Source organism: Helicoverpa armigera, chromosome 12 (assembly GCF_030705265.1).
Source record: "Helicoverpa armigera isolate CAAS_96S chromosome 12, ASM3070526v1, whole genome shotgun sequence".
Classification (NCBI taxonomy): Eukaryota; Metazoa; Arthropoda; class Insecta; order Lepidoptera; family Noctuidae; genus Helicoverpa; species Helicoverpa armigera.
Genome location: NC_087131.1, coordinates 10,995,685 through 11,021,051, shown reverse-complemented (window position 1 = coordinate 11,021,051; position 25,367 = coordinate 10,995,685). Strand labels below are relative to the sequence as shown.

At 36.8% G+C, this 25,367-nt stretch overlaps 2 protein-coding genes across 4 annotated transcripts in view; one reads left to right on the top strand and one right to left on the bottom strand.

Annotated features, from left to right (window-relative positions):
- Positions 1–2,244: 2,244 nt before the first annotated feature.
- Positions 2,245–3,780, bottom strand: LOC126054166 (uncharacterized). Its single transcript, XM_049838554.2, has one exon. It carries the CDS (start codon positions 3,758–3,760, stop codon positions 2,315–2,317), a length of 1,446 nt encoding a protein of 481 aa, XP_049694511.2. The 5' UTR covers positions 3,761–3,780; the 3' UTR covers positions 2,245–2,314.
- A 2,432-nt stretch (positions 3,781–6,212) lies between these two features.
- LOC110374333 (uncharacterized) overlaps positions 6,213–25,367 on the top strand; it is a 57,933-nt gene continuing 38,778 nt past the window's right edge. For 2 of the 3 annotated variants that reach the window (XM_064037242.1, XM_064037239.1), the window contains exon 1: positions 6,213–6,485. The gene's annotated coding sequence lies outside the window, so the exon portion shown is untranslated. Of the gene's footprint in view, positions 6,486–21,585; positions 21,609–25,367 lie in introns of those variants that run through there. The other variant, XM_064037241.1, reaches the window with a different exon arrangement.

Here is a 25,367-nt window from a genome sequence, read left to right as displayed (position 1 = left end):
TTTGGCTAAATGATTCACCAGAATGATTCAAGCACAAGTCACAACTCTTTCTTCTAGGGAATCACTAAGCTCTTTGCACACGAAGTCGTAGCGTAACCGTATCGTTACCACTGATATCTGCAGTGTTGCACAAACCAATCGTCGCTTATACGTATTGCTTATAATATCCTAGCATTAGAAATAATTATAGGATAGAATTCCTATGTACCTAATTGAAAATCAATTCAATTTTATCAACTCAATTTCAATTTAGGTGTTTTTTCATGAATAGGTATAATGAAACGTCTAACTTATTAGGTACGCTACGAATATCTTAATATCAATATCGACCTGAAATATTTTTAAATATGTTTTACAAATAATAAATACTTTGACTTTGAAACCACCTGCCATTCGATGCACCATGGCTTCTTGTGCAGTGCTCTATGATAATGCTCATGCTCGTATTGATGTCGTTGTACGCGCGTATAACATACGCTTACATTAGGTACCGTATGCAGAGTGCTTTAATCAAACATGCTTGACCGTTGACTTAGGGAAAAAAGACATCAAAATATAAAAATGATCTCAACAGATAACAACGACACTTCGTATCTTGCCTCCATTCGTTCGTCATCAAAGTAGTAGTAATAATGTTACACATGTAATCTGTGCTCTAGTCACGTGCATCGACTGCCTGACACTACACCACAATGAAGTGCCAATGTCTGCAGAAGACAAATACCCAGTACTTACAACAGAGATTGACGATAGAGAGAATTTTGTGACGACCTCAGAAGAGCCGTTAATAAGAGTGCCGAAGAAATTTGAAGAATCATCGACAGAATTTATTCCGAGAATACAGTCCGGCTACTTGTTGACAGTCCCCAAATGTCCTCCTGGATATATAAGAGTGAGAGCATTCTGCTTTGTTGATGATGATTATCCTAAATTTAGATCCGATTTTTCTATCACTAGATAACTTTTTATCTAAAGAATATGTTTGACAGTTTTGTGTAGAAAATATGTCAAACCGCTATATCTATCCCTCAAACAAGAAGAAGTTAACTGCAGATGAAAGATCGCCTCTTAGAATATTAAATAAACATTACTCACAACTGATAACAACGTTATTCCGTATCTAGCTGCCGTACGTACATTACATGTGTAACAGTAATACCTAATAATGGGCTTGAAGATTGCTGTGTGGCTGGCTGTAGTCGCGTGCATCGATTGCCTAACACAACACCATGCAGTGCCAAAATCTCCTCACGGGATTTTCCTGCAGACCATACCGAAAAATAAGGGTGATAAATACCCAGTGTTTTCAACAAAGATGGACAAGAGAGAAAATTTTGTGATGACTCAAGGAAAGCCTTTGATTAGAGTGCCGAGGAAAGTTGGAGAATCATCGACAGAATATATTCCAAAAATAGATTCCAGGAGCTTCATAACTGACCCCAAGTGTCCTATTGGCTATGTTAGAGTGGGAGGTTTCTGCTTTTTTGATGATTATTATGAATATTAAATGTAAGCGTTTCGACAATATGTGAAGTAAAACTTGTCAGTGTTTATTAAAAGTGTTTTTTTTTTTCTTTATAAATGCTTTTTCTTTAATGTTGTCCTCATCATCATCTTATCAGCCAATTGTGTTCCCCTGCTTACCGTAGGTTCCCGGTCATCGGCAGCCTCAAGTTTTGCCAAATGAAACCATATAGTTGTATGTATATTGACAAAGATGCGTCACATAGGAAATATTGTTACAGTAGACGTTCATTTTACGACGTTTTCTTTGTTAGTTTAGTTATCATTTGTTTATACATCAACTTTTGACCTCAGACTGGCAATTTGATAAATATAATCACCACTTTTTCAAAAATAACATGTATTTAATCAATGAGTTAGATGATACACATTACAATTTACATTGGGTTTTTCCTCCTATTTATCTTCCAAAATATTTTATGGCAGAACAGATTTTACCTCAATGCCTAAAATACTTGGGAATAGTTTTTCTTTTTAACTTCTAAAGCCATCATTAGCCACTGATACTATTACTAAATTGAAATGCTCTAATCTAATCTCATTCTACTGTTTCTTATATTTAACAGTATAAGATTTTTTTTGTTGCTTCATAAACACTTACAAATACATAATTATTGCTTTTGCTTCCAGAATATTTCTCTTTGAATTGGAATAGGTTTGTATGGATTTATGAAATGGCTTAGGGTGAATTCGAATAATGAGGTAATAAAAATATACGTGTAAGAGTCACACAAACACTTTATTTTGGCATAAATTGCTGTTACACCAATATTTAAATGCACCCCATTGGCTACCATATATGACAATCTTCATCTGGATCATTAGAAAAGAACATGTTTTCAGTTTCATTGTCCTCAAATGAGTTGACTTGGTTACCGTGACGGTCCACCAAAATATTGTTCTCATAAAACCTCAGACGGATTCCGATGTAATCAGGGCGAGTTATCAGACGGCTGTTATTGTCTTGCTGATAGCCGAGTACTGCCAGGAATTCGATGTACCTGTCATTATGGTTCCGCAGAAAGTCTGCCATATGTTGCTCCTTTTGGTGCCATGCCGAATCATCACCTTTATTCAAACGCCAAGTTAGTGGGAATATGTTGTAGATCTCCGTGGGTCCACCCAATACAGACCCCAGTAGGTAACCTACCTCATCATAGTTATTGTTGATATTGTTGACATTGCGCAATCTTCGATCGGGGCTCATGTGAAGGTAGTGATTGTTGAGGTAGCTATGAAATTCTTCTCTCTTCGAGCCTTCAGGTAACAGGGTGTATTGTGTTAGTCGCGCCTCTAATACTAGTGGCAGGTCAACATTTGCCACGTTGTTGCGATCCCCAAACGACACTCGCCTTGGCATCATGGTGTACGATAAGATGGGGTTGGTATCTCGAGTTATAGGTTCATGTGGGTCTATAACACGCACTATGTCCGATGGATTGTCAGCTCTGTGTCGTTCCGCAATAGTACTCACATCCAAATCGCAAGAAACCTCGCGTTTGGCTCTTGACAGGTGACCAGAACACATTTCATATCCATTGCTAGTGTAGGTGCCAAACTTATTGATACAAGCACTTCGTAACTGGCTTGTGAGTGAGTGCAGTACAGGCTCATAGTGTGGATTGAAGTAGCATCGCGTCCACAAGCCTTTGTTGTCATAACAGAAGGTCGCGGTCTTACTTAGGTAGAACATGCACGGGGTTACACACGTATTTCCACTTTGGGTTGGATATTCCGGTACGAAGACTTTCTCGTTCTTTTCTCGATCGTTACAATACTTCCAGACACTGATTGTGTGACACCAATCATCGTATGTTTCAAAGCCGTGCTTTCCACACTCATCAGAGCATGTCAAGAAGTCATCACGCGTGGTGTATCTGAGACGGCCTTTGAGAGCTACAGCACGACTGCAGAATTCCCATTTAACTTGATCTTCATCAGTAATGCACCATTCAAACCCAATTCCGAACTTGTCGCAGTTGCTTCGGCATGCGTGATTGTCTAAGGACGTGTAGACCTTCGTTTTGTTACTCGTCGGGTGGCATGGTTTAGTCCTTACCTCCCCTTGAACACAATTTATGGCGCAATAGGAGACACACTGTCCCTGTTGACACTCCCCTACACACCGCTTATTATCGTCAGTTAATGCTTCGTGATAGGAGTGATAATCCGATGAGCACAGCACACCAGAGAACAGCGATGCTGTGACACACAACAGTACGACTGATCTAGTCATTGTATTACTTTGATATGGTGTCTCACAGCTTCTGTTGTTTTTATATTAGCCACTCCCCTCCATTATCTATATCTATATACATATTTATAAATCTGTGGAGGAGTCATTTTTGTACATTGAAAACGTAACCAAAATGGGTTCTTGTATTATAGCATTTTTGGGATTTTCCTGTTTGTGTACGAATTAAATATAGACAACGTTTGCAACGAATTATGTACGCATTTTAAGCTATAATTTAGTTATTGTTTCATCAAAATCAGTTCAGACAATCAACAGTTCTAATCAATTTAATGACTGTGTTCAAGAAGTAAAATATCGAACACACAAGTCAGTTACTGGTAAGGCCATCATACGGAACTAATGTATAGCTGTTGACAGTTCAACTCCATATTTGATAGATGGCGTTGTAATAACCATTTACGCGGACGAAGTCGCGGGCAAAAGCTAGTTTTTTTATAAAAGAACTTTTGACCTCAGAATATGCATTATTGATAAATCCTTATTATCGCCAAAAAAAAAAACGAAATGTATTCATGTTATCATTTATATTATGTTTAATGAGTTGTAGAATTTATGTTAGGGTTTCCTCCTATTACTTCCTAAATGGTTTTGCAGAAGAATAGGTTTAACCCTGGGTTTTACTGAAATGCAGAAAAGACTTAGGGATAGTTTTCTTTTAAACTTTCAAAGCCACCATTAGCCAATGTTGATGACTTCGTTTAATAAAATCTTTCACTAAGTTCTGTATGCTGTCAACTTATACTCGGTTGATAGTTCGATCTGGCTGATGAATCAGTACTTATAGAGATGAATGGAAGTGCGTACACTGCAACGATTAGGTATACCTATATTGATGAAATCCTTGATTACCTTCAAATTAAACTGGCAACCAACCATCGGGCGAAACATTGGCTGACAATTGAGTCCGAGGGGCTCTATAATAATATAACACAGAAGAAATATTTGTTTGTATCCTAAAAGCTTCAAAACTACTCAACCGATTTGAAAAAAATATTTCGCTGTTGGAAACCTACACTCTTCCCGAGTAACATAGGCTACTCTATCAAGGTAGGGAATTATCAGTAGCTGCCTCGGGACTCGGGTAAAACCGTAGAAAAACAGGTAGTACCTACTAAAATAAAATAGTTATGACCTCGATATAAACCTCACAGCTGACAAGTGGAAAGTTTGATAACCTCACCAACCAATTTCCAGGAAATATGCCAGTTGCTTTATAATGCATCGGAACATTACACAACGAGTTTTCAGAAACGTTTAACTACAAAACCGGTATCGATACTTTATTATATAAAACTTTTGATCGAAAATCGAGCACCTATCGATACTTTGAAATTTATTTCAAGCATTCGTGAATTGGACAGTTAATAAGTTTGCAACTCCTTAACTTTAGCGAGCTGAATATTTGTTTATACGTACACTAGCTTTATTCAGCGGTCTCACCTGCTCAAAGGACCTGCTTTTGTTATTCTGATTATAAGCTAAATCACTGTCATGTTTCGTCAAAATCCATTTGATAGTTTTTGCGTGAAAAATGAACAACGTCTATTCATACAAACTTTCCCGTTTAGGTATTATATTACCATCCTGTTGATTTTTTGGATTCTGTTGAAGTTATGGAAACTTATATTTCAAACTAAGGTTCGTCTATCTAAGATGAACTAGTGTTTTTGGCTGGAATTATACCTTCAAAGCTACTAATGAACCATTGAGTACCTACGTATACAAATTTTCGCCTGTTTCAAAATAGAAATATTAAAGTTACTGATTTAGTTAGTTCAAAATAACTCTATTAGTAAAGTTTTAAGTAAGCTTAGCTTCGCATAGCCGTAGTGCCACAGTTGACTAAAATGTATTATTTACCACAAAACGTTGGGGTCTGTCTGTCTGTTTCTACTGCGCATGTGCAGAATATTTATAGGGATGAGACACGGACCGGTTGCGGGAAAACTTTGAAGCGGTAATTTTCGGTAAAGTAATCTGGTAAATATTTTTTTATGTGATTTTACTACCTATACAGTCTTATTTCGGATGTGAAGTGTCATAAACTCTTAGAAGCTCATGTATTATTTAATGAAATAAAATACAGGAGAAAAAAACTGGTTTTGTGTGTTAATAGATTAGATTAGATAACTTTAAGAAAATGCACTTTTCATTAAAATAATCCCCCGCCATGAAGATTTATCCCTCGTACTCATTTATTTTTATGGCGGATACCTTATTTGAAGATAAGATACAAAAGAAGAACCTACATATATTTTTATTATGCAGTTAAACACAAGCCAAGTATTTGTGTAAAAATTTAAACATAATAAAACATCATCATGAATTTATGACATTAAAGTTACTAGAAGCCAAAATTACCACCAGTAATGTACCGGTACTTTACCACACATTTTACCGGGCGACGACTCAAGCCCAGCCCTAGTAGCGTCATGCAGGGTAGTTCGCGGCCGTACGGTAGAGGCCGCGCCCGCTTCCACGTTCCCCCTTAAAATATTCCGCATTGCACACACCATAGGTCATCAAAATTGAACCTAAAATGCAATCACTAAAAAAATTCAAGTGACGCGTCCTTGACCAGTGTTTCGGGCAAAAGTGCGAGCGATTTTGACACATGTGGCAGAGGGGAATACGATTCAATACCGCTTGGCACAAGCCTGGATAGCTCAGTGAAAAACAGCCCTTTGTGCGCCGGAATGACACGGTGAGTACGTGTGTCTAATTTTAATACGCTCCAGGTATATTATGTGGGTTAAAATGAAGCTTTTTGTGGTGGTATATGCGGCGTTTTTCAGCTATTAACATTTCTTTCTTCTGCGTTTTTATTTTTGGACGGCGGAGGTTATTTTCAACTTCTTTAAATAGTTCTTAAGTTTGTACTCGAATCGAGTTACTATTTTTAGTTTTTATAACGCAATATTTTTAGTATTTATGTACAGGCTACTGGAAAGTCTTTCCTTCTTTCTTCTTTTATATTATTGTTTTAAACGCTGTATAGATTTTCCTTTAATAAAAGTACCTGACTGCGTCAACGAACTTTTGTTACTCCAAAACAAACCTGAATATGTATTATACATACCTACAATTTAAAATATTACACACCTACAGTAAACGAAGTAAAACTAAATACCTGAACTGCAGTACTAACTAGATTTTTTTAATTGATATGTCTCTCTCTCGCTGTAATCTGCCAAAATAATTAACGAGTATTCAATACACTTTAATGGAGACCATAAAAAAGGAAAATAAAACACCAAACAATAACTCCCAAGCGGCGACATCCCCATGCAGCCGTTGAAAACATACGGGAGTTTCAAATTTTGTGCGTGTGCGCTGCGGTTTTATTTCATCATGTTTCTTTATGATTTGTGGCTGTATAATGTTTGCAGAGGTTGCCAATTTTTATATTTCGTATCTGCAGTCCACAAGCAGTCGACAAAGGTTTAAAGAAGCTTCTAGGCTAATTAAACAGAACTTATATTTTGTTGAATTATGTTTGAAGTATGTTGTGGTGGGCTAGTGGGTAATGTACAAACCTCTCAAATATGAGTGTTTAGATTCGAGATCATGACAGACAAGTACCGTTGTAACTTTTCTAAGTTTGTATTTACTACCTATCTGAGGTCACCAATCAAGGAAAACATCTCAAGGGTACCTGGACTATAAAGTCTGAAATCACCAACAAATATTGAGCAAGCATGGTGTTTATCGCCAAATTATTAATAGAAGGAGGTGTGAAACTAATAAAAAGGCTTACAATGACACTAATAGATTTACTATTGTAAAGCGATATCCTTATTACTAACTGCTGGCTCTAAACGCACAGTTAACTGTCTTATGTATAAAGACCAGGTTAATTCAATATCATTTTTATGCTTCAGACTTCATTCCATCATGCAGTCGAGACGACAAAACAGCTGAATCTACCGTATGTGTTACAGTGACATCAAACTTTAAAGCCACTGCAAAATCAAGGATTTTCGTCGGCGTCTCCGCCCACTTTAGCCACCCATATATTTACAGCACGGCGTGTAACATTATGCGTTTTTCCCTGGCACCACGCCAACGATGCCATGGAATCAGGCCATTGTTCACGGATTAAGAGAATAACGACAATGGTTCACCATGCTAGTATATTGTCCGGATTTTTTAAATGTTCTCGTAGGCCTAATGGTTTTTTGGTGAATTGGCGATTTTATAAAGGAAAAATATAACGGTGCAAAAAATTTTTGATCAGGATAGTATGAAGAACGTTTTTGCGATGCTTGTTTGAGACATTTTACAACTGCACTGCACTGGACTTTTCTAATGCAAAAACCAGGAGGAAAAATCATCGGGACGTTAAAAGCTGGGAACAGTCTTGCATCAATATAATACGTAACTACTTAATGACAAAATGCAATTATATCCACTGTCTTCAAGGTTACCTTTAAGTATCTATTAACGCAAGCTCCTTCGATTTTTATGCTGGAGTGAATTACCTATTACACGGCTTTCTTCCTTGCTCATTAAGCAAAACAATCTAAGCATCTTTATATATCATTACTAATTCATATTGTGCTGTCTAGACATTTTCAAAACTCCTTCAAGTTTAATGGCACTCGGTAATAAAATCAACGTAGGTAGACGAAATTGCATGATTCGTTTATAAGCTACTTTACGTCTCAAGACGTTGATGTTCGAAACAGCGTTGGTGCAAAGACGTGTCAGGTTTCAAGTAATTTAAACGTTTAGCTTTAAGCATAAAATATTAAACATCGAGTTCAACAAGCAATGAAACTTGATGAATATATTAATACTAAGTAGTTTAAAGCTGGGCGATAAGATTTACTAAGCGAAGAAATATGAGCAGTAAAAAACAAGAGATATAAATATAAAAGCTGCAAAAATGTCCATAAATCTTGTAGATGCTATAAGTAATGATACAGATATAAAAAATACCGAAGAAGCTTAAATCAATGCTGCAACGACACATGTGACTCTAAACGATACAATTTATCCGCGACAAGAAAATGTGGAAACAAAATTGGAGTCAGGCGAAGGATTGCTAAGCCACGCCTTATGTCCGCAATGGAAATGTCGAAAGCTAAACTTGTGTAATCTAGCACTGGGTGAGCGATTTAGCAGCGAAAGTTGGACAGAATGAATGTGAACTAGTTAGGAAAAGTTACGAATGAAAAATAGAGGAATTTAGATAATAATGGTTTTGGTAATCAAGGCTGAATTTGGCATTGTTGGATGCACATTACAAGGTAAAATCGATTATATGTTTGATCTGTTATGACAGATTTGAAAGAAGTAAAATGGGGAAGCCTTTGCCCAGCAGTGGGAGATTATAGACTAGTAAATAGTAAATGACAGATTGCATCAAGTCATTGCTTAAAATGTTAAATGAAAAAAACAAAATAAATCACTTCAGCAACAGTTTTTCTTAATTCTATTTCTAACACTTTTTCCAGTAGATTGACATGTAAACTTAGATTAAAATGTTCTCTCATTTGTTTATTTTGCGTAGGTTGTATTGGAGTTGGTAAGCAAACATTTGCTAGTGAAATGGTTTCTTAGGGAGCGCTTCTTGCTTATACAGAGGTCGGTGTATGCGACAGCTCATTTATGAGTCATGTACCCTTATCAAGTGTCTCGAAATACCCTCACCTGGGATGATGGCTCTCTTTTCAAGAGTTATTTTGATCTGGATTGAAAAAACAGACTGGTGAATAAAACTTTGGAATAGGAAATGTTATTTTCGTTAAAGGTTACTTCGCGGTTTGTTATTTTGAAATTGGGTGGCTTATCGTAAAGATATTCTGACAGTTTATAGATTTCTGCCTCCGAGTCGTTGTTTTTGCTTTATTTGAAAACAACAACATCCTTGTTTGAGGGATTTGGTGTTATTGGATATAGAAAGTTGTTTTGCTCATTTTGAATGTCACCTCTTTGAACTTTGGTAGATAATAATATTTCGGATTGATACACAAAGCTATTTTTATTATTAACTTTTTGTTTTAAGCCATCATAAACAAAATATGTCCAGGAAATAAGTTTGCCCTTACGTTATTTAATAAATTAAGTATTTCAAAACACAATAAGTTAATTAAAGTCAGATGAAATTAATAAATCAGTATTCAACAGCTCATCGAATAAATTAATTTGCAATTCATAATTTCATATTGGAGAATGACAATATTTTCGAAAAGCTCACAAAATTATTCCTGTATTGCATTTCTGATTTCAGCTCTTATTGTTTTAATGTTAATTTTCGGTACCTACTATTTTTACGTAATAAATAGGATCGGGTCGGGAGAAGAGTGGTTTTTTTTTTGTCTGGTTTTATATGTTTTCCCTCAATTATTTGTCCTTTGGATTTATTTATTCAATGATACGTACAAGTGCTTACTTTAATTATTAATGTACACACTATACATATATTGTCCTTTTAAAGTTGTAAGTTTTATTTCTCTAAAGACGAATGCCCACATTTCCTGAACTGCAGTAATATTTCAGTCTGTAAAATTATTTTCACACACACAATTAATTTTAAAGGCACAACATTACTGTAAATTTTCAGCTCTGGATTTTAAGTCTTTCAACTTGCACGGGGTATTAAGCCGCGGATACATAGCTTTCTTCTTTTTAAAGTAAATACTTTATATTATATTATGTACTAATCTTACTAAGAGGTTCCTAATTTTTTAGCTTTCACATTTTACGCAGCATTTTTTCCATCTTCTACCAAATATTTGTCAATACATTTAGTAATTCAATCCTTAAGTGGTTTACTGTATCGTATTACAATATTTTCGTTGTCTCTATTAAGAGTTACTTTAATTAAAAGCTTGGATTTTTCTACATCCAATGTTAAAACGTTTTCTGTGTTCAGTTTTTATTTTTTTATTATTATTATCTACATTTGTGTCTGACATTCAGCTTGTTGGAAAACGTCTCTAAAGATAAGTGCTGAAGCGTCTATTGTGTCTCGAGTTGAATGATTACAATAGTCTTCAAGTATTGACAATATCGGACCATCGTTTGTGAGTTCTATTGAAGATATCTACCTACTTGTGTCTTAAGAGATTGTTATAAAAAATCTAGTAAGAGTCAGGATGACGGGTCTACTTTTGTACACTTATTTTATCTATATTATTTTATCTATATTAATCTAAATCTATGGTAGATGATAGATATGTGACTGCAACGTATGTAAATGGTCTGTGTAAAGTCCTACGATTAATTTACATCTAGCAAGTTTTTAACCGACTTCCCAAAAAGGAGGAGGTTCTCAATTCGTCGGGATCTTTTTTTTTTTATGTATGTTCACCTCGGAGACGCCTGAACCGATTTGCAAATTTTTTTTTTGTTTGATAGGGTTTACCTCCCAGGTGGTCCCATAGTCACCAGGTCAGGATCTGATGATGGAAACCCTGAGAAATCGAGGGCAACTTTCGAAAATTGTAGGCATACGTAGGGTAAAAGCTTGACACTAAGGCGTATGTCTGATAACACTATGCAACAGTGAAGGTTAGAAGCTGACCTGATAACGGAGACCAGCGAAGGTCGAGGGAACTTGACAATTGAATATGTAAACTACCTCGTGTTTGGGCTTATATTGTTCGTATTGATGAGAACTTTCCACTGCGGATATGACATACGGATAGTGACAACTATGCTTGTCACTGAAAAGCTAAAAATAAAAAACTTTTTACAAAAAAATAAAACCGACTCCCAAAAACACTGAAAAGCAAAAAAAAAAAACTTTTCTTAGGTGCATCGGCCTAGAATTCGGTGGCGAAATAAACTTAGTTACATCCATTAGACACTGACTTCTAGGCCGATGCACTTAAGAAAAGTTTTTTTTTGCTTTTCAGTGTTTTTGGGAGTCGGTTTTTGCACCCCGAATGCTTTACGAAAAACTTCAAAATCTTTTGCCTTCCTATTTTCATACCGAAATTATTTGCCAACAGACAGAATTATTGGATCACACCATTGGATCATAATCATTCTGATATAATATGTAAACGCACAGGAGGATAGTTTCATTGGGCGACAAGAAACAAACATACCTGAAAACGCTTATTTCGGTTAGAAATTCGACCCACATTAAATCTTCCTTCGCAGTTATTATACATGAAGCCACTGAAAAATACCTATATCGTAAAGTGTTCCGGGACACCATTACAGAAAAACGTATCTATTGTCAGTCGCTCATGCGGACTCAAGTCACGTTTTCAACTGATCCCGTCTCGCAGGACCATCAAAAAAACAAAAAAACTTTAGACTGCTCTCAGTAGGTATAAAAAGTCACGTTTTTTGCCTACTGAATGCTTTCCACGTAGTTTTTGACCTGCTTTTTTGATTCGTTATATTTTAATGTTACATAAACTGAAAATGCTGGAGTATGTTTGTCCTCGTTTATATTTACTGTTTATTTCAAAAGTGCTGGTTAGGAGAGTGGAATAAAAAAGGCTGGCGTATTATTTTTTATGATGACGTTGAGTGAGGGTCGAATTTTGAGACTGGTTTGTCATTTTAATGAGAATCTAAACTAACAAGAAGGAACTTCCAATAAAAGACAACAAAAACAAAATAACAAAAGAAACTAATAGCGATGTGAATCACATAAGAGCAAGAACAATTTTCTTCAGAAAACACGTCTGATAAAACCTGACTCGTGTCATACCTACTAGACATAGATAAGTTAGTTCGTAATGTTACTTGCGAACAAGTTAGAGGAACAAGACTGTGCAGAGAAGCTTAGGCAGAGACTATAACGAAGATGGATCAACTAAGAAAAAAAACAGTGTAATGATAGTTAGTGAGAAGAATGAAGGTTAAAAAACATGTCTTACAAAATCATTATACAAAAGACAAACTTTTAACATTATGGAATTGTAAAATAAGCCACTTCTTGGGGAATGTATTTTCATTTTTCAATAAAATCCGTACATTATATTTAAAAATAAACTAAATCTATATTTACATGAAATAAAATTAAAAGCCACTTCTTTATGTTATTTTCCGAGCTACATCCTCTCATGAAGATACAATAGCGCCGATACAGTCAATCAAACTGATTAAATCTTCATTAATATCCAGTGCACAAGTTTCCTTATCAAAAGCTTGAGTTACTTAATGTTTAAGTAAATCGTTAACAAGTTCAGCAATATAGATCTTGAGATCAACTTCTTGATCAAAATTCATTAAACTTCGTAGTTTGTTCGGAAGTAGAACTATCGCTCGCGATGCTGTTTTGTTTATTATTTATCTCGGCTCTTGGAATCTAGATAGAACTACTTTTATTCCTATTTTCTATTCTCTTCTGCCTTTAGATACGAGTTTTTTATCTGTATTATTAATCTCTTAATCATTGTTTTTAATATTTTATGCTCTTACCTATTTAATGGTAGTTAAATATGAATTGTCGTTTAAAATGAAGCAGATATAGTTTCTTATCTTTTTAGAAATGTTGTATTTTATTTATAGTTTTAGATGCTACAAATACAGGAAAAGGTTCTCATGTTGTTTTTACGAGGAAAATATAGGTGTAAAGAAACTTTCTTCGCGATAAAAACATTACAATGTCCTAAAACTCATATCTTTCCAACGGTGCGAAAAAAATCTTCACTGCAATTATATAAAACTGTACCATTATACTTCTGGGAGTAAGTAGGACAATCCCATCTTTTTGTTCCAATTGTCTAAAGCACCGACTGATGAGACCGCTTAAACTGCACCAGCTAGTAATTTATTCCAGCCGCGAACCTTTTTATCACAGTAATTATTCCAAGAGACCCGAGTTTAAAAGGCTCAATTTTCTGGTTTCAGTATGCCCTTAATGAAGTCCATAAATTGGCATTCGCTCCAGATTTGGTAGAAGATGGTCGTTAAGTTTCCATTTATCTTATGTCGTATACTCGCATAATATCATGTATGTGCGATCCAAGTTTTGCGTATAAAACTGCCCCTGTCAAAACTTTGTTGTTTTATCATCATCCTCATCTAGTCTAGCTTTTTGCCAAATATGTGTTATACATGGACTGCCTATCTTACTTTCTGAATCCATTTACCATTATTGGTTGAAACTATTTAAATTGTCTGTTTAAATATTCAAACTAATGGCTGACGCTAGATGTATGCAAGAACTTTTGCATTAAGCTCTGCAGTATTATTCAAAAATAAGTCCAGATTTAAAGTGAAAATTCTTGTACTATTGATGACTTTAGTAAGTAGAGATTCTGTTTCAGTTCTTCTATAAGCAGCTGGATATCGATTTTTACGTGATACAATAACTATTGACCTTATATGCTACTGAATAATTCGATACTACCATGGGTAAGATTGGTTACAGCAAACCCTAATCTACTATATTCAGAAAACTTTCACCAGGTCATATTAAAAGTTACATTAGTATCAATTAAGTGTATTCCACCTATACTTCAGGCTATTAATATTATCATATATTTTATGTCACAACTCTGTACCAAGGGGAGACTTGTACGGTCCTCGTTTCAACTTGGATAGTAGATGTGGTTACCACTAATGAATCTTTTAATTAATGGTTATAGGGACTGAAGACTTTAAAGTGATGTTTTTTTTAATGTGTGCCATTATCAGTAAGGCTGTTTCGGAGATATATATTATACTTAAAAATACAAAAATAGTATTATAAGAGACTTGAAAAGCTCTTCAACTTTCTAATATTAGCATACCTAGAAACAGAATTCTAAAAATACATTGCGAAGTAACGGTTCATTTAGAGGATTTGCTTTCCAGAAGTGACGGATGAATGCCGGATATTATGTTATCTGAAACCGGACACGGTTGGCGGCTACCAGCCCGATTAGCAGCCGGTTATCGATTGAAATCGGATCGTTCTAATTTGCCAGAATGATGATCGAGAATCGTTGACAGCTACGAAGGACATCGTTTTCAACTAATTTCCCAAAAAGGTGGTAGTTTTCAATTCAGATGTTGCTTTCACGGAAGAAAAACACCTTCACCCGCCTTTTAGAAGCCGGTTATTTTTGTAATAAGTTTTGTTACAAATACTTTGAACAAAATTTTCTAAGCTTAAAGTAATGTTCTTATTGAGAAAGATTGTGTTGTGTTTAAGAAACGTCTTTGTAGTGTGGGGACTGAAGTTGAATCCGTGAAGTTGTGTTATCAAAGCAAAGCCGAGACTGGCTTGTGAATTTGATGAATGAATCTCAGGTAGTCGAGACGAAACACTCAACCTTTATTGCGTTGACTGCAAGATAAAACGTGGCTGTTGTATGTAGGTACCGAAGTTGCTTAAAGTAGGCATTCATATCTTCAAACAACTTAGGTAAGTTCCAAGAAGAAAAGCTTTAAGAAACTTACAATTACTCTGGGCAGCATTTCATTAATGATTTTCTCATTATGCTTCCTTCTTTTCACGAAGAAGAATATAATATTTATTATCAAAATCATTAATGCAAAGAAAGAATATAGTAAAATATAATACCACCAACGTAGGCCACCAGCGATGTGGTTAAAAAGCCTGACAAAAGTTGCCGCCAGGCTCTGGATGCAGGTCACTCCAACCAGTTGGTTGCCTATGTTTGACAGTGGACGTCCTGGACAGAAATTATGAAAATTATGCTAAGACTATGCTAGGTTTAAGTAGCGATCCTTTTCAAACGTGTCCTAGTTGAAAACCACTTCGATCATATTTGTTGGCACGACTCCAGGTCACTTTAATGTCGTCGACGTACAGATTTTGGGTTTACGGCGAATATTACAGCAGAATTCAGATTTTGTATTTTATTTATTACACAGATACGTATCATAATTTTATTATGTACAGATGTAAGTAACAAAGCTTATTTTCATTGATAAAAGTTTGTATTTAATAAACATTATGCCACTAGTTTTTGGTCAATATCTCATTGAAGAAAGCCAGGACAAATGTCTACACAAGCCATAGCAAGGCCCTATATTTTCAATTTTTGTGTTTGTGTTTACATGGCAAGAAAAACTGACCATAATAGGCTATTATATTTGTTCCATATATCGTATATCGTTGTATAACATCTTATCTGTCAGTATTTCGTAACAAATCGCTACTGGGAAATTACAAATTGCAAAAAAAAATAATATTTATTTAACCTTTGTAACCGTTTTAAGATAAAAATGTTTTTTTCCATGTCTTAATTACTCAAACAACCGGCGTCTTTTAATTACGCGGTTAGATAGGCAGATTTTAATGTTTTTTTTTATTATTATTTACTTATTTAGAACCTACCGTTTCTGGGTTTACACTTGCGTCCTAGGGAAACTTTTTCCCGTAACTAGATAAAAGATCATCGGATCGGAAAGTTTAGCTTGTAAACATTGAAATATGTATATTTTTTTAATCGGTAAAGTTTTGGAGCTTTTTAGCCCAAAAATCACAATCGTCTTGATAATAGCTACCTAATTTTGATTCTTAATGCTCGTCAATATTTTACATAAACATAACGAATAACCTTACTTTCTTTCTCATTGTATCTGGGTTACTATGGTAAAGGAAAAAATCATCGTGCAGAAATCTGAACTTAAAAGTCTGTATTCACCAATCTATGTAACATGAATATTACACATGTCTCATTCTCTATCAGTTACCAATCAGATTAACAAATACCTACTCACCCAATTAAATAGGTATATAGATGGGTGATCAACAAAAAGTCCAATTAGACCAGTCTTTTCTAAACGCTTGATCAGTTCGTTTGAGGTTCAGACTAAATAAATGAAATGTAGTACTTACCTACTTCCAGTTCTCTAGTCTGATTGCCTAAATAAACTGAACTATCGCTATAAATGACCTTGTCAAGGGCACGGTTCCCAATTGATTGGTCTAATCGATACGACTCGGTAGACTGAATACTACCACTATTTTTACCGAATACCGATTCAATTAATAATTAATTGAACAGTGTTTAGCGATGTAATTGATTCGTGGGGATTTGGCAGGTTCAATTGATTTGAAAAATGGGTTACAATTTGATAGCTGTAGTGATTAATATAATAGGATGTGTCTTTTTATTATAGTATTACTTGATGGTTTTACACTTTTTTCATTTATTAGGGCATTATCGGTGGACAAACGGCCTAAGGGCGGTGTACAACTACTTGAGTGATAACAAACAATGGACCGCTAATGGCGTACAAACAATGACACCTGTAACTGCGCGACAGGTTTCTTTCCACGCGGAATGTGACGCTCATAGAAAAACTTGTGATATAGAACCAGTTCTTCAAGCCATCTCCATCTTCCGAGCCTTTTCCCAACCAAGTTGGGGTCGGCTACCAGTCCACCCAGATGCAGCTGAGTAAAAGTGTTTTCAAGGAGCAACCGGTTCATCAAACCATAAAATTGTGTTGCTGGGCAGTACGTTCCACCATTTTTTATTCTCATCAAAAACGGCGAACAGTGAACAGCGGATGTTTTTTAGTCTTTTGTAAACTTAACCTTCAACAAGTGCTGATTTTCAGCCGACCTTGAATAAATGACTCTTTATCTTTTTAAAACAAGCGTATGCGCACGAAAAAAACCTCGGGTTTGTGAAGCAGTTACAATCAGTTTAGAAAAATAAAAAATAACATTAGAAAAATTAATGCTCAAACATGTATAAATTCAACGCAATCAGACTGGAAGCTTGAAAGCTTGGCTGAAATCGTAAGCGTCTAAGCGCTGAAAAGGATTACATATTATTTTTCTTTTCACCACTCTTTCAGACAACGAGTTCGGAAGTAAAGAGATTGGATTGGTAATATCTTTTTTATATATTTTTTCGGGAGCTTCCGAACATTAAATCTTTCGTGATTATAATTTCCTTTTTGGATTCGAATTTCTTATTTACTTATGTACGGCCTCAGTATTATAAGATGGTGTTTTGTTTAAAAAAGTTTTTTTTTTTAATTTTTATGTAGCCAATATATTTTGTATTAATATTTTATAATCAGCAACAAAACTTGAATGGTGTTAAGTATTTAAAAAAAGTTAACTTTAATTTAAACAAATGTGTGTTTAAAAAAAAAATTGTATTAGATTTTTACCACCATATGACTTAAAGTCGTTTCAAATCGTTATCTTAAATAACAGGCTCACTAAGAAAATCAATCCCAAACGAGCAATAAGTACCTACTCGATAGTCGCTTAGGTACAACTTTCCCTGCAATTCAAAACTATGACCTAACTTCAACGACGCTCGACTAACGTAGCATAAGGCTAATTAGATATCTATTTTACTACAAAGTAACTGAATAAAAAATACATTTTATAATTGTACTGTTTACTACATCATCATCATCATCAGCCTATCGCAGTCCACTGCTGGACATAGGCCTCTCCAAGTGCACGCCACTGAGATCGATTTTCGGCTACTCGCATCCAGCTCCTGCCAGCCGTCTTGCGCAAGTCATCACTCCACCGTGCCTGAGGACGTCCTACACTACGCTTGCCGAGGCGTGGTCTCCACTCTAGAACTCGTTTACCCCAACGGTTATCGGTTCTTCGGCTAATATGGCCAGCCCACTGCCACTTCAGCTTGCTGATTCGGTGGGCTATGTCGATGACCTTGGTTCTCTGACGGATTACCTCATTTCTGATGCGATCCCTCAGAGAAATGCCAAGCATAGCCCTTTCCATAGCCCGCTGAGCGACTTTAAACTTGTGGACCAGCCGTACCGTCAGTGTCCACGTTTCGGCTCCGTAAGTCATGACAGGTAGGACGCACTGATTGAAGACTTTCGTCTTTAGGCACTGTGGGATCGACGATGTTAGGACTCGACGTAGCTTCCCAAATGCAGCCCAACCCAACTGAATTCTCCTATTCACCTCGTCCTCAAAGTTGTTTCTACCTAACTGCAATGTCTGCCCGAGGTATACATATTTCCGAACAACTTCGAGAACGGCGCCGTGTATCGCAATCGGTTCCGGTAGAACATGTTCATTGAACATGACCTTGGTTTTGTCCAAGTTCATCCGTAGGCCGATGCGTAGAGAAGATTCAGCCAGGTCGTTCAGCATCTGTTGTAGGTCCTGCAGCGTTTCTGCCATGATGACGATATCGTCAGCAAATCGCAAGTGAGAGATGTGTTCGCCATTGATGTTGATGCCACGTCCTTTCCAGTTCAGCGTCTTGAACATATCCTCCATTGCATTAGTGAACAGTTTCGGGAAATAACATCCCCTTGTCTCACTCCTCGATGCAACGGTATGGGCCTTGTTTGCTGATTTTGTACTTGGACGGACATTGTAGCGGCTTCGTAGAGACATCTCATCACTTGGATGTATCGCCAATCTACTTGACAACGCTGCAGGGACTCCAGAACAGACCAGATTTCAACCGAGTCAAAGGCCTTCTCATAGTCCACAAATGCTAGACACAGGGGCTGATTATACTCTTCGGTCTTCTGTATAATCTGCCGCACTGTGTGGATGTGGTCTATGGTGCCGTATCCGCTCGAAACCCAGCCTGCTCCGGTGGTTGGAATTCGTCGAGTCTTCGCGCAAGTCGGTTCGTGATCACTCTTGAGAACAGCTTATAGACGTGGCTTAGGAGGGAAATGGGTCGATAGTTCTTCAACTGGGTTTTGTCTCCTTTTGAAGAACAGGACGACAACACTCCTACTCCACGCCTCTGGAGTTCTCCTTCAAACAGGACGGCATTAAAAAGCTTCTGGAGCTCCCCCAGTACGGGCTTTCCTCCTGCTTTTAATAGCTCTGTTGTAATGCCATCCTCGCCAGGGGCTTTTCCATTTTTGAGCTGTCTCAGAGCGATCTCGATTTCGCCACTGCTGACTTCTGGCAGGTCTTCGGTGAAATGGCGCGTTAATGTGGCTCTAGAGTCCTCATTTCCGGGATCAGGTCGAGATGCATGCGATGCGTATAACCGGCCATAGAAATTTTCCACTTCCGAAAGGACTGCCGGCACCGAAGAAACGACTTCTCCACTTGTTGTGGTCAGCTTCGTCAAGTGGCTTCTTCCAAGAGATTGTACGAACACCTTTGACCCCCGATTCAGCTCAATTGCTCTTTCAATGTCAAGAGTATTGGAGCACCGGAGGTCGCGTCGTACGTGCTTGTTGATCTCTTGGTTTAGAGCCCGCTTAGCTGACGAAGTGACAGGTGGGTTTTCACGTCGTCTCTTCATAAGCCCTAATGTCTCTTCCGAAAGCTTTGATTTCTTGCCCTTACGCTGCATGTTACAGAATCTCGAACCTTCCTCCTGAGGATCCGAACCACATTTTCGTGGTTCTGGTTAACGTCTGTTGTGGTTTCCACGGCGGCAAATCGGTTCTCCAAATTTGACTGGAACGTTTCAGATCCTGTCATGGTTTGGAGCAGTGTTGGTCGGAGCCTGGCCTTCATCAGACGGAAACGTTCAGCCTTGAAGTTGATATTCAGAGAGCCTCGGACAAGTCGGTGATCGCTACCGGTATTAAACCTATTGATCACGGAGACGTCTCTGAATATGTGCTTCTTGTTCGTCATGATGAAGTCAATCTCATTTTTAGTCATAGTGTCGGGGCTTTGCCACGTCCACTTCCTTTGGGGCTGCTTTTGAAAAAGAGTTCATCAAAAGAGCCCCTCACGTTCGAGGAAGTTGACGAGCATTTGCCCCCTATGATTCCTGCTTCCAAATCCATGGGATCCTACTGCCGATTCGCCGCAAATCTGTACTCCCACTTTAGCGTTAAAGTCCCCCATGACAACGGTGTAATGGGTCTTTGTAGTGAAGTGGAGGGCCCTTGATATGTCATCAAACATATCCTCCACTTCATCGTCTGAATGTGTCGAGGTCGGTGCGTACACTTGCACTACCTTGAGGCTATACCTGTCGGTGAGCTTTAAGATAAGGTACGCTACCCTGTTCGACACACTAGACACCTCCACAACGTTATCAGCTAGGGACTTATTAACCAGAAACCCAACGCCACCTTGGGATTGTTGGTCTCCCTCTCGGAAGTACATTAGGTGACCTGATTCGAGGGTTATGGTGTCCTCCCTCTCTTCGAACTTCACATAACCCTAATATGTGCCACCTAATCTTCCCAAGTTCCACCTCGAGTTGCGCCAGATGCGAGTCAAGCCGTAGCGTGCGGCCGTTGTACGTCGCCAGAGTCAGTTTTGTTTGGTGGCCTCCCGTAACCCGGAGATTCTTCGCACCCCCTGCCCCGCCGTAACCACGGTCGCCACCATGACCGGGAATAGCGGGACTGCCGGGAACTAGGGGCCGTGGCTTTTTTGTGCTGCTCATAGAGGTATTTAGCCTACTGCTATCACGCTGGCCAGACGGGTTGATAGAGGGTTTTTTCCGAGTTTTCCTTCTCTTGCACTGGTGTTTGGTGCATTTTATACTCCATTAGTCGACTTTTACGACACCCACTGGAAGAAGGGGTAGCGACATATGTATTCTTAAGCCGTCGCTACACGGCTACATAACACAGAAATAACTCCGCTAAACACTGCAGTCGAGTCCAATGACACTTCAGCACGTCAAACTTCGTGACAAACGTTGGCCCAAATACTTAAACTGTTTCCAATTGACCATATGTTTGTACAAATATATGTTGCAAACATGGTCGTACTTTTTTTTCAGTAATGGGGAGTCCACACGCGCGCCGTCGGGTCTAACGGGCGCCGCGCACTGCGGTAACAAAAGTACGCATGCGTAGAGCTTTCAAGACGAAAACAACTTTATTTTTATTGCGATAAAGTTTATTTTTCTTTGGTGCGTGAAGAATTTCTGGGTGGAAATTCCGGGTGATTGAAAAAAGTGTGATTTCACGCCGTACGGACTAACAATGGAGTGATTGGACGGTATGTTTGGTTTTGGAACTAATGAGAGCTATTCCTTATCTGGTTTTCAATCTTGATTTTATTAAGGGCGCACAGAAGCTGAAAATTACTTAAGTAAACTAATAATGAGTTTTGAAAGTTAGTTTTGTGAATAAATAAATGGGTCACATCTAACATTAATTTAAAGAAGTATTCCTTGTGTAATGCTGTAGTAGGCGTTTTTTCAAGTGATTTATGGTTAAGGTGCCAGGAGCGACTTGTCACCAGTTTTCGGCAAAATAGTGTTGCCATGGTGTGCAATTTAATGTCATTGACATCACTTTTTATAAACGTATGGATCAACATGCAATATAACTATTAAAGCTTTGATAATAATGTCGTAATGACCACTGTACAATACAATTAAATTACGAATAAAATGAAAATATATCGTTTTAGGTATAAACATTATTTAATGTAATATAATTAGATATGCATTTTAAAATCTTTACGAAACAAACGATAGGTACGTATTTTTTTTTTTCAATCTATACGTTTCAGTCATAGATTTGTTATTTCAACTCTGGCTTCTTGAAAATTTGTTTTGAATTAGGAAATTGAAATCAATTGAGTGTGGATTAAGTGGTTTCTTTATAGCTGCAGTCGTAAAAACAATAAAGATTATAGCGATACCGATTAAATTCCTGCCCCAATTCACTGATGGCCGTTTCCTATACAAAAGAAACGATTCCTTTTGCTTGACGACGATAACTTTGGCGCTTTCTATGAAGCGTATATAAATGATAGAATAGGGAATCTATATATAAAAGAAAGTCGTGTTAGTTACACATTTTTTAACTCAAGAATGGCTGAACCGTTTCTCTGAAAATTAGAGGGGCTTAGACCCGGGAGAAGGACATAGGATAGTTTTTGTCACCATCCGGGACGTGAGTGAAACCGCGGGCAAAAGCTAGTAAAGTAATAAATATAAGCGCATTTCTTTAACTCCTATTTAAAATGATTTTTCTTTAATAACTAAAATATATTCAAAAACTTAATAGACGGCAATTATAAAGCAGGTAGACATACATATAGGTCCTATGCTAACCTAAAAGCGTTCTTAAAATAAATATCACCAATTTCATTTAATGAAAACTAAACGCAGAAACCATTGAAACAGCAATTCATTACACAGAACAAATAAAAAGGCAAATTCCATCGTACGTAACCATATTTACTTTAGCGTGTAAACGCTTTCCCGCAGCCGGGAACACACAACCACGTAGGTACCGTATCTGTACATATAATAAAATGATAGGAAAGTCAAAACTGTACATTGAATATTTTTTTAAAAGAATACTTGGGGGGTGATCCATAATCGATTCTGAACCCAAATATGAAGTTTTTTGATTTTTTGTCTGTATGTCTGTTTGTCTGTATGCTTGTCTGTATGCGGATAAACTCAAAAAGTATTGCATGGATTTAAATCAAATTTTGCATGACTATTACCTGAGGGGCGGTTCAACACATAGGCTATCACCAATATTATCACGCTATCACCAACAGGAGTTGAGCATGAACGATTAAATAAACGACATTGGAAATCTATATTGCCCACGCAGACGAAGTCGCGGGCAACAGCTAGTATTTTCATACCACATTATATCCGTGACTGAATATACACGAACCGTACGATGGAAATTCCGTGTCAATTGGTAATGGTATATCCTAGACATGTTATCTGTCATATCGATGGATATTCATCATCTGTAAGGCTGGCGTTATAGGTTTCAAGGCCCACAGCACAGGTGACATTGAAATTACCAATGACATACATTGAAATGACTTACCATTATAAATTGATATGTATGTGTATGATCTTCGTATCTGCTTTCCCATCACTGCTTCTACTCTTCATCATTTTCTTCCTTCTCGCTATGTTGCTGTAGGCTACCAGTCTAACTGACCTTCTCAAAGCATGGTTCGACCGTCAGGTTTTCTGGCTTTTGACTATTTGTAAGCATCAATAAAATCAACAAACAAAGGCTTAGGGTCTTACTATATAAACGTTGAACAGGTGTTCAACACACGTTTAAGGAAACTTCTCTATTCAAATCTAAAACATGTTTCGTCTGTTTAACTTTTTTTGTAGTAAGACCATTGAACCTTAGAATATAGTTTTGTTACCTCACGGAAAAATAAAACCGGCCAAGTGCGAGTCGGACTCGCGCACGAAGGCTTCAGTACCACTATTTATAAAACCAACAAAAAAAAACACTTTTGTTGGGAGCCCCCCAAAATATATTTAATTCTAATTTTCAGTATTTGTTGTTATAGCGGCAACAAAATACATCATCTGTGAAAATTTCAGTTCTCTAACTATCACAGTTCATGAGATACAATCTGGCGACAGACTGACTGACGGATGAACGGGCGGACAGAAAGAGGAGTGAAAACAATAGGGTCCCCTTTTACCTTTTGGGTACGGAACCCTAATAAGAAATGGTATTCAATTTGGCACTATGTATAGTCACCCTAGCTGAAGGGAGTAAATCAAGTTACAATCGATTTCGCTCGAATAGCAACATAATAAATGGTTGTGAACGCGTGCTATGTAACATAGTATTATGTATCATGATAGGTTTTCCGTGAAATCACGTCAAACCTATGGTTATCAGTGGTCGTGGTTATTATTGGTTACGATTATCATGAACGCAATCATTACGGATATCGAAGCTTTTAGATAGGTACAATATAATATTATTATCATCACTTTCATGTTATTAAATAGCAGATTGTTTAAAATTAATTTGCTTAGTAATTTCAATTTCTGATTCAATTTGATTGTAATTTCTGTTGTAATATGCAATACCTAGAAAGTTTACTATGTTAAACATTTCGCATGCTTTAAGATCTCTTTTTCCAAAAGAACACATCTGTATACCAGGTTTCATGCGAATAAACAAATCTTATCTTAAATTAAAAAAGTTCTTAGCCACGTCTGTCTGTCTGATCGCGATATGCTTACTCTAAAACGACTGCACGTAGTGAAAACACCAACTAAGCCTACATGAAATATAACAGTGATTTTTTAGACAATCAAAACGAAGAAAAACGCTTTCATTAAAAATTTTATTCCGCAATACATTTTCTTATTCTTAACAAAATGAATCACGTTAATTTTGTCGCCGACGTTACTTGTAGGTAGCTCTTATTTATTTTCGACCTTGTTACTACGTCATAAGGTTTGATTTTGTTCGCTGGCTAAAAGATAGGTCGACGGAACCTTAATAGACAAAATTGTCGCCACGCAATAAGGAAATGTGGCTGCTTTTTTGTAATATTGTGAGAAATAAAATAGGAAAAAAATGTTATTTTTTCTCTAATTTTCTGTATTATTTAACCTAATGGCTGCTTCCCCTAGTTTCAGCTACATGTACACAAGTTACTTTTCATATTTATAAAATCATCTTTTCATATTTTAAAGCACGTTTATAAAATCATCTTTTCATATTTTAAAGCACGTTTATAAAATCATCAAATAATTCTTCATTACCTACAACATTTTTATAGTGTAAGCTTTGTTTAAACCTGCTAATTGTTACTGTTCATTTATTCAATTAATTGTGTGCGGTCTCATTAATACGCGGTTGGGTCATTAGTGTTTCGGAATGTTACCTTTTTGTCCTACTTACAAACAATGACAATGTAAGTTATAAAATTTTTGTAATCTGAAATTGAAAATGGTGTTTAGGCATATAAAGAATAATATCCAGAATTAAATGAAAGACTAAAATATAT